General features: G+C 28.1%; 2 protein-coding genes across 2 annotated transcripts in view; one reads left to right on the top strand and one right to left on the bottom strand.

Annotated features, from left to right (window-relative positions):
- The window catches only part of LOC100168847 (pseudouridine-5'-phosphatase-like), a 5,276-nt gene extending 3,491 nt beyond the window's left edge, over positions 1-1,785 (bottom strand). Inside the window, exon 1 of the mRNA XM_029486302.1 lies at positions 1,659-1,785. Coding sequence (XP_029342162.1) covers positions 1,659-1,785 — 127 coding nt within the window. The remainder of the gene's footprint in view (positions 1-1,658) is intronic.
- A 2,808-nt stretch (positions 1,786-4,593) lies between these two features.
- LOC100163832 (GTPase Era, mitochondrial) lies at positions 4,594-8,011 on the top strand. Its single transcript, XM_001946070.5, has 3 exons — positions 4,594-4,858; positions 7,217-7,397; positions 7,484-8,011. The coding sequence occupies exons 1-3, from the start codon at positions 4,709-4,711 to the stop codon at positions 7,684-7,686; spliced, it is 534 nt and encodes a 177-aa protein (XP_001946105.2). The 5' UTR covers positions 4,594-4,708; the 3' UTR covers positions 7,687-8,011.
- Positions 8,012-11,260: the final 3,249 nt, after the last annotated feature.

The following is an 11,260-nucleotide window of genomic DNA, read 5'->3' as shown; positions in this document are numbered from 1 at the left end:
TTTGTACATCTTAAAGTACTCATAACTCACTTAAAAATTAAAATATACTAAAAATCTCATGAGGTTGTCTAGATAATAATCTTACCTTTAGATTTTATAAGAGGTCAATTCACTCTAATTTTTAAACCAACGGAGCTACACATGTTCTGCTGAGCGTAAAATTTGCTATGTTACGCACTTGTAAGACGGAGACAACACATGCGGGTATCACGTCCTCTTAATTAATAACATTACGTTGGCGAGCATAATATAGCCGTCCCGTCGCTCTAGTCAAATAATATTATATTCTTCGTCCGTATTGGCACGATAATAATACGACGCAGGTTATAGACCTGGACCGGTTGTGTTTACACAATCTTATATTCTTATGTACAGAGTGGGTATTATGATGTTAATTCCACAACAACACTGGAAGAAGGCGAATTTTTCGAGTTGTTTTTTCCTTGTGTCTGTTTACAATATATTATTATATAAATCAGCTAAATGGTGATAAACTTAACGCTTTCACCTGCTACAGTATTACCTCTGCGGGAACAGCTTCCCGTTCAAGGTCGGTTTGATGTCCAAACACATTAGTGCCTTACAATTATTATTAGTAGTGGAGAATTATCGAATGACTCGTCCGAACAGCACCTATTTCAGTTCAACTTATGTTGGATTTAAATATATATATTATATAACAATTGATAACACAGATATAATTCGCATTATATTTTGTGCCCGATGCAGGGCCTACACGAATACCTATATTGAAATTGATTAATTTTATTAGCTCATCGCTGGATTGTTTTGCTTTTTAAACCCGACCAGAGCTGATTTCAAATCTCCTTTACCTTTATAATATTTTCTATCATAGTAGGACAGTAAGTATCGTGTCAAGGAAAACTGCCTCTTATATCTTAATTAAGTGATTTTCGCGTTCCCGCTTATTAAATCATTGTACGCATAGTAAATAGTTACACCAATATACCATAGATCAGCGGTTCCCAAACTGTGCACCCCGAGCACTTTCTATGGGCATCACGGCCCATAAGAAATTATTATTTTGATTTTTTGTTAATTTCAAATAATTGAATCTTATAAAAATGCGAGTTACGATTATCGGCTTACACTGCAACTAAAACCAAGTGCCGCAACCGTCTCAATACACAGAACGCAGAACATATTATGACCTCCGACTGCAGTCGTCAATAATAAAACCTGACATATCCAAACTTTACAAACATTAGCAGCTATTTACATCTCATTAGTTACAATGTTTTCTCTTTTAAAAATTTTTCATCATTTCTTATAAGTAGTTTTTAAAATGTGTTAGTCTTAGGTTGGCTGCGTATGCTTTGAATATGTTTATATATTGTATTATATTTAATACAATTAAAAAAACTGATTATCAATGAGAATAATTAGTGTTTATTTAATATTTATGTTTCTCGTGGTATTCACAGCAAGGCACCGTAGCTGAATTTGATTAAAAAAAAATTGCATCTTTGACAAAATGTTGGGAACTACTGAGAATAGTTATACCTGTAGCTAATTATTGTATATGGTAAGTATAGTATGATGGTATACCGTATACACTATACGGGATTGGAGTACTTGTACACCATACCAAATACACATATGGCCTATGCCGTTAAGTTAGGTACAGCATCACAGACCACAGCATCGCAGAATAGGACGGATAATGGACAGCACGAGACTCCAGGACGGCGAGCTCAGGCCGGCCCGGGAAACTGTCCAGTACGAGTAATCCAAAGCGGCGGACTTCGATAGGCCCACCAACATCACAACGACAAAAAATGTAAACAATTACAACCGTAAAGGGGTAAGGCGAAGCATGTCCCGTCGACCCTTATAATGGCCCTATTGTAGCTATAATCCCACACAGCTAGCATTTGGGAAATGATAATATTTTGTGAATATTTTGGAGTACTTGAATAATAAATATTTGACTAATAATATTGTATAAATATTTTATTCTCATAAAATAATAAAATATTGCACAAAAATGTTGACTTAATATTTTTATGTTTCCATGAAAATGTTTTTTAAAAAATTATGATTAAAATGTTTTGTTAATATTTTTTATAAAATATTTTTCAAAAGTGAACTTCTTGGCCAAAAAATATAAATAAAATATTTCGTTATTATTTACGCAACTTTTTCAAATATTTTGACAACTATATTGTTTTTCTGAAAATATTTATACCATAGTTGGGAAATATTAAAATGCTGTGTGGGACGCCTTTGTAAAACTAAAATGTAGGTAATGTATATATATATTGATCTCAAAAAAACGATGGCGGCGTCGTCGGTTCAAACCTGAAAAAAAAAAGATAGTTATGTTTACGTATGCTTTCGAAATATTTATATTTAATGTTGAATATTAAATACCTACCTATGTTCAAATTCACGTTGCAGATAATTTTAGATTATTATAATTGCGACTACCTTAACCAAAATATAACCTATACGGCTATACCTATTTGTTTCCAAACAGAGACCTCCGGAAACCGGATACGTGTCCTTGGATTCAGGGGCGTCATTTCAGTTTTTTTTCTGGGTGTGCAAATTTTTAGGCAGGCCAATTTTGACATTTCACCAGGCCATTAAAAAAAATATATATTTATATATATATAAATGTAGGAAACCTATGTAAACCTATGTAAATATTCTTTCCTTCCCTTTTATAATTTTAATTGAAACTCATAACGACTAATGCAACTTTTAAATAGCTAGCAATTCAAAGAATTAAAAGCTTATAAGCAGTTAAAGCAACCAGCTAATGTCATTATTGTACATATACAAAAACTTAAAATATATATATTTTATATTACCTATATATGAAAACATGTATAAGTTAATTATGACGGCGCATTGGAGTATTAATGGCAGGCCAATTGTTAACATTTTTTAAGTTAGCGGTGCCATTGCACACCCTGCCCCCCTGCTTGGATTTATTTTACAATATTTTATTAATAGATTTTTTAATAATATGATAAACAACATTAATTGTTTGTAATTTATACGTTTTCAAGGAATTATATTATAATTTGCGCTAGAATGTTTTAAGAAAATCGCCTATTAAACTGAGAAAATTCCGTATAGCTTACAATTATAATTTACCTATTATTTATATGTATGTAAGAAATTGGGTAAAGGGATACCTATCTACTAGATTGCAAGTATAAATGATTTTTAATACGCTTATATTTATTATGTTTTTTTAAATTTAACAATGTTTATAAATAAACAAAAAAATGTACCTATGTTGTTATTTTAAAATGAAGATTCTACACTTATCATCACTTAGGTACCTACCTGCCTACCAGTATGTTCATAAGTTATAACTTATAAATCATAACGAAAAATATACTTCGGTCATATAATATTATTATTTATTATATAGGTTAATTAAACAATACATTTAAAATAGGTAGTACTGTAGGTATATTAAGTGGTAGTAGGTATACTGTATAATATTTTTAATTTCACAAGCACCAACCACCAACTATACAGGCGTATAATATTTTAATTATTCGTATTTAATATTTTCTTTCTTGGCTAACTTCAGGCTTAACAGTCAGAAAACAATACATCAAGTTACATAATTCCATATCTAATATCTATACTCTCATATAGATAAATCATCTAGTGTCCCGCAGGGAGGCCATCTCAGTCCTCTGCGTTTTATTTTATTCGTCAATTCTATAAACAAATAATAATGGACTACAAAGGCAAAATTCATACTTTTTTTCAGTGATAAAAAAATATTTTTAAAAATTGACGATCAGGAGACCTGTGTTACAATTATTCAGTCTGAGATTAATAAATTATCTTTTTTTCTTGAGTAGAACGTCTTGGTCTAGGGCTTAATATAGACAAATAATTTCTTTAGGCAACATAATCCAATCTTCTACTTCTCTTTCCACAATGATTCTCCTCTCTAAATAATTTTCTTGTACAAGGATCTTGGTACCTTTATATTTTACACCTTTGAACTTTGAGTATCACATTCAGGGCTAGTTGCACCGTCTCTGATTAAAGTTAACCGGAGTTTAATTGGCCGAATTTGCCCGGTTAAATATCTGTTATCAGCTGATTAAGTATAATTGAAGTTTAACCGTAGACGGTACAACTGGCCCTTAGGTACTTCATAATTCATAATTAACCCGATAAAACATGTAAAATATAGATTAACTAGGTATTTTATGTGTCATTGTTCAGTTGCATTATGTACATTAAATGTGATAAGATACGATGAGATGAGATTGACTTTTATACCCGAATACTCCTAAATTATAATCTTATTACCGTGCATTATTTTCAATAATTTTGTGAGTTGTGGCATGGCCCGGGTTACCTATATTTTGGCTCTTGTCATGATACATAATTTAGTCTACAAATACAGGTTTTTTTTTAGGGTTTTAGGGTCTTTTAAGAACTTAACCATAATAGAACCAATTATATTTATTCTATTCACCAAATTTCTCTATAAAGCAATTTTTTTTGTCACATGGGACTGTAATTTAAAGTTTAAAAGTTTCACTGTATATACTAAATAGTTATATTGTATTCACTAATTTGTAAACAAAAAATTATTTTGTTTTAGATCGATCTTTTAAAATCTAAAAGCTATCTCTTAGATTTGGCACGGTCTTTAACATGTTATAAACATAACAACATACATATTCCTGAACCATACACTATGACACCTGAAAAAAGAAGAACCCATGAAAGCCTAAAAATTCAAGAGAGGATGTTGGGGAAAAAAATTACGCAGTCTATTGGTTGGGAAAACTTTAAAGATGTATTTATGGTATCTGCAATCCATAGTCTTGGTTCATCAGATATCGAGGTCAGTTGTTAAATATTTTTATTGATTATCAGATTGTGCGTATTACATCTATTGAACAATATTTTTTTCAAAACTAGTTTCAGTGGATACTTTTAAAAAATTACAAAATATTATATTGCTTAGGTACAATCACTAACAGGGACGGGTTGGACCACCTGGAATTCGGGAAATTCCCAATGGACCATGTACTAACTAGTTGACGGGGTCACTGCATGCACTTTAAAACTCAACGGCTATAATATCACAGTGGTCTGAAAGACAATTTTAGGTGGCCAATAACTAATACTATTTTTAAAACTAAAATATTTTGTTTTTTTTTTCAATAGATTCCTACAATATTCTGTGGCTAAATATAGAATTTCAGATAAATTAATTAACATAAACTCGAATTATAGAGCTGTCTGTATAAATATATACATTACTTGATAGATATTTTTAAACTTTCATAAATTTCACATTATTTAATTATCTCACGATAAAAAATATAATTTTTTTTTGTACAGTTATCATAGTGTGTCTCAAAGGTAATAATGACATAATATTATTATTTTATTTAATTAAATTTTTTTTTTTTTAATATTGCTATATTAACCTTGGTACTTTCCTGTTATACGAGACAGCCCTGTTTTTTGACAACATCACAATCCTGTTATCTAAGACTACCAAAATTATACTTTCCTGTTATACGAGACCACGGCTATTATCGTGACTACCTATCTTAGCAGATATTATAGCTGAATAATATCCATAAACCACGATTATATTTATTATACATCTATCATTACGTATATTGTTAGTTTTTGTAATAGGTGTTTGCCACGGCAAATTTGGTACATTACGAATAATTATTATGTATTTAATTTTTTCTTAATTTAATTTTTTTTTATACATAATTTGAATGTGGCCATCCTCATTCCCCACATACATAAATTATTTATTATTTTATTTGTGGATTTCCGATTTACCATTTTGTATTATTATTATTTTCTTGTTTTCCACTTTGGAGTGTACCATGTAAAATATATTACGAATATTTTTTATGTATTTAATTTTTTTCTTTATATCATTCTGGTCATCCCCACAATACATATATTATTATTAAAAAATATGTATCAAAGAAGGCAAGAAAAATAATTTTTCCATATTGTTTTTGATTAACGTTTTTAAAAACGTTATTTTCCAATTGTTTCCAACTAACGTTTTTGATAATTATATATATTTTTTTTATTATATTCTTATAACTTATAACTTTTAAGTTATAATAGTAACGCGCAATATAGAAATGCACTTAAAAGTTGAAAATTAAAATTAATTATCATAGATATATAAAAAAAAAAAAAACAATATCAAAAACAATATATATTATATTCTTAAAACTTATAACTTTTAACTTTTAAGTTATAATAGTAACACACAATACAGAAATGCACTTAAAAGTTAAAAATTAAAATTAATTATTCTTAATATTTAAATTTTAAATCAAAATTATAATTTATATAAAAATTAGAAAACTCAAAATTTCTGATTTCAAATTAAAATATTTTTAAAGTTAAAGATTAAAAAGTAAAGACAAGTGAATATTTTTTCAAAAATTTTTTTTTCGTGGTATAATTTAATAATCTATAATACTATAATTTATTTTCGTTTTTGATTTCGTTGTTAAATTTTTTTCGGTTTTTGGGATTTTTTGTTATCGTTTTTCAGTGGTTTTTTGTTTTTGTTTTTGTTTTTGTTTTTTGTTTTTTTCCGTTTAATAACGTTTTTTAAAAACGTTTTCCATCCCTGGTAAATAGTCATATTGTAGTATTTTTCAAGACGCAACTGCTAGTAGATTACAATCTGTGGTAGAGAACGTAAGACAAGATATTACAATTATTTATAATTCTAATTACAGATTAATTATTTACCTCATTATTTACATATTTTTGATGATTTATTGGTGTATACTGTATAGAACGTACCATTGAATCTACTCGGTCTGGAAGGTACATAGAAGGGAGTTTTGATGGTAGCTTAGGATGATAAATAGAATTATTTATTAATTTAGAAATAAACATAATTATTGTTCATTCCATCACAATCAAATAATGGTGATAAATTTTAAAACATAAATTTAAACTTTTTACAGTTATATATGGGTCCTACTTGAGTGATGTTCTAGAATTATATTCTAAAGTATATTTGTTATTTTCAAGTACACAAAAACCATTTACAATTTAATAATAATTTGTTGTTTAATCTATAAAACTATGAGGATTGGACTATCCAATTAATGAAAAATCATAAATACATAATGAATAATATTATATACCTGATACTAATTATACAATAAAATTATGTATATTTTGTTGCTTTTAGGATTACCTGTTACAAAAAAGCAAACCATCTCCTTGGATATTTCCTAAAGATGTATTGACTGATAAAGAAGACCACAAATTAGTTCTACATATGATAGAGTCAACATTGTATGATTTTTTACCCAATGAAGTTCCGTACAACTTAAAAGTAGAAATGGAATATTATGAAGTTTCTAGAGAAGGTAAATTCTGTTTTTTTTCTAAACATGTGTACTACACTGTTAAGTATAGTAATAAAATAATATAACACTTATTTGACGATACATAGGAAATATACATATTGTTGTTTTAATTCATTGCAATACACCAAGGATAGAGAAGCTGGTGATGGGAAAAAGAGGCAGTCGTATCAGGAACATTGCTATGAAATCTGAACAACACCTTAGGAATCTGTTTTTAACTGATGTTTTCCTCAAAATGGTCGTCACAGATAAACCAAAATATTCTACACAACACATGGCAGATACTTAAAGTCAGTAACCCGCCATATGCAATCACAACCATTGCATCTGTTAAAGGTTTTTTTTTTTTTATTCTTATTACAATGTTGTTAATTTTTTTGTTTCAATACAAAATTTATGAAAAAATATTATTAATAATAAAAATAATATTATTATAAAATTATTTCACTGAGTTTCAGTGCGGTGTATCAAATGAAATTGAAACTGGCAGTTAATATTTAATAATTTTGTTGACCCACCTACCCCTTCAAACAACTGTTAAACGTGCTTGACTAATTATATTATATAAATAATTTTACAACATTTCTCTGTTTAATAAAGTTACAGCAAAAGGACTTGGCAGTATACTCTATTATTTTACTCAACCGTCCACCCAATTTTTAAGTCAGATCAATTAAACTATGTGTCCGTGCCACTGCTTGACGTCTACAGTGTACTACATATGAGCACAAGGTTCATGCAACCGCAAAGCTAACTATATATATTGTAATATTACTCTAGGCAAATAATTTTAAGTGCTGCGTTACTCCCATCTCTCATACAATTTTGATTTAGTACCTACTCTGACTCCCAACACACTTTTTTTTATGGATTTAAAGTCAGTGACGTTATGGAGGGATTTACCTCCCCCCATTTGTTGACAAGTAGGTGGTATGCGACCATGTATGAGTTAGTGCCGAGGTTTTTATGAGCTGGTATTGAGCTAGTTATAGGCTATGGCCGATGGGCCACTTCTTGCTGATATTTAAATAATTATAAGCTAATAATGTCCTAAACTATAGTCCCTGGATTGAAGTCTAGGATATTACAACTCTTGTAATTTAAAGATAGCAAGATAGCAAGATAAATCTTAAACTGTGATGTAAATTATAATAAAAGATATAAATAAATATAGATAGACGTCAATTTATGGTCAACATTCTCCTCCCAAATATCGGGAAGTTTTCCTATGGTAATAAATACCTATATACAATGTAAATTGTTATTGAGTTAAAATATGTAAATGTAAAAAGAAATAGTATGCTACCACTACTACTGGAGCGAATGGTTTTTTTTCTTCAGTTTAATTAATGGGCCAGTAAAACTCAAAGCTGGGCACTAACTAGTTAGAAAGATAAAGTTAAGTTAGAAATTTATCTTAACTAGTTGGTTTTAATTCATATTAACTTTGTAACTTAACTAGTTGAATTTAATGTGTAAAATAGTCTAATCTAACTCGTTAGAAAAAAAAACTAACTAGTTATTATTATTATTTTTTCATTCCAAAATTCCAAAAGCTGTTCTCCTCAATCATATAATGTCACTTTTATTAAAATTTAATAAATATTTTGATTAAAATATACTAGAATATAGTCATATAGATTATATTATGTATTATTATTTAATATTAATATTTTAAGTTGCCATACTGTTATATATTTTTTTTTATTTTGTTTCACCTTTTACGTTCTAATAACTGATAACTGATAAGTGATATACCAATTAATGGAAATTATTAGGTACTTACCTAATTAGAACATTTTGATCAAATTACTAGGTGTTTAATTCAATTTTTCAGTTTTAATCAATAATTTAAGTTGGATAACTTATTATTTACATTTCAACAAAAAGGTTTTTTAATCTATAAAAAAAAACTAACTTCAAACTTCTACTCTTATTTAAGTTACTATTTTTAACAAACTAACTTCTAACTAACTAAGTTAGAAATCTGGACAGTTTCAGATTCTAACTTAGTTAGTTTTTTTATTAAAGTAACTTAACTTCAATACTAGTTGAAAAAAATGACTAACTTGCCCAGCTTTGTAAAAATGTTGCCTCCTCCTTTCAAAAACTGAAATGACTGACACCACTGTTCACAGTTTTATTCAAATTTGTTTCTCTTGTAACTAATCAGTCATCATCTTTCCCTTTTAGGTTTAAAATCGAACATGACTTTGAGAAAATTTGTGTTCATTTCAAGTAGGTACAAAACTTCTTACATTATATAGGAAACGCAACCAGATAGTTTTAGATTCTGAGCGGAGTGATAAATGTATTAACTTTAAAATGATACGTGTTTGTTTTATTTATTTATGTCTGTGTATACACCATAAGTATTCAAAATAATGCTTCGATTTTCAACTTCATTAAGTTTTCTGATGAGAAAGTGAATATAGTTTGTGCATTCAAGAGGTCAAAATTGAAAGTTCTCAGTAGTTTCCATAGTTAAATGCGTTAAATGGGTGTACCTAAATGGTTGTAAATAAAAAAAAACTGTAGATACATGATTTTTTCACCGAACGTTTATATTAGTATTTTCTATACCTACACTATAAAATTTTATTAAATTATATATAATATTTTGTCTCTTTTTGAGCTCTTCACAGGTATAAGAATATTTCGATTTTTATTAGTTTTTTACAATTATTGCGGATAAATAATATTTATGGGTGTCTGAAGAAAGAATTTTCACAAAATTTATCACGAAAATGTACAAACCATTTTGAGTTAGATATTCATAAAAAAAATTGTATATGTATAAGAGATTTGAAATTTTAATAAAATATTCCTTATAAGTTTTCCTACCTTTAAAAAAAATTTTAACTGAAAGTTTTCTATAAGCGTTGAAGTTCAATTTTTTTCGACATTAGATACTAATACTGGGAACTGGACATTCAACCGTAAACTAACGAATTGTATAATGCTAATGATTTTCTTATTTTGTTGTAATTCAATAACGATAATAACCCTAGATATCCTAGGTAGGTACTTGATATTTTCACCAAAATATGTTAACCCGTTATGAACTATCGCCTATTTATCCAAAAACATTTAAAATTTCAAAATTTAATACAAGGCCCCTTTATTATAAATTAATTAATTTCAATAGTTATTGAAAAATATTAAAGATACATAATATTATATATGAATTTATAGTTAACGTTTCAAATTTTCACAACATTTATTAAAAACTCGAAAATTTGTAAATTTTTTTGCACCTTCCTAGTTAAAAATATATGAAATGTTCAATTTTTATAACTATATAAGGATTGAAAATTTAAAACAAAGTTTCTCATAAGTAGTTCATACTGTAACAAAAAAAAAACTTATAAAGATGTTCAGTTTTTTTTTTATAGATATTTTAAATTCAAATTTGGACGAAATCAGACTTTTAAACGATGAATAAAGATTTCAGTTTTTGGTTGTGATTTAAAAATATTATTCGTGGGTAAGTACTCAGAACTTTTATAATAGGTACCTACAGCCTACCTATATTATATATTCTACACATACAATGACATTACGTCATTAACTATCTAATGCAATTATTTTGGTAAAAATTAATTCAATGCCTAATAGTAAAAATAATTACATACGTATTGACGTATTGTGATAAAAATATAAATTAACTATCATGAGCGGTAATTTTATTTAATTGTATGCGTAGGTCAAAACTTTGGCCCTTTCTTATTAAAAACCTGGAATGACGCCATCAGTGCACTGAACTGATCGAAATTAAATTTTAAGTGTACCTACGATATTAATAATTATTAGGTACATTAAGAGGACGATGTCCAACCTTTTACCTTTGGCGGGCCTCAATG

The sequence above is a fragment of the Acyrthosiphon pisum genome, chromosome A1, assembly GCF_005508785.2.
Source record: "Acyrthosiphon pisum isolate AL4f chromosome A1, pea_aphid_22Mar2018_4r6ur, whole genome shotgun sequence".
NCBI lineage: Eukaryota > Metazoa > Arthropoda > Insecta > Hemiptera > Aphididae > Acyrthosiphon > Acyrthosiphon pisum.
This window is presented reverse-complemented; position numbering and strand designations above follow the sequence as displayed.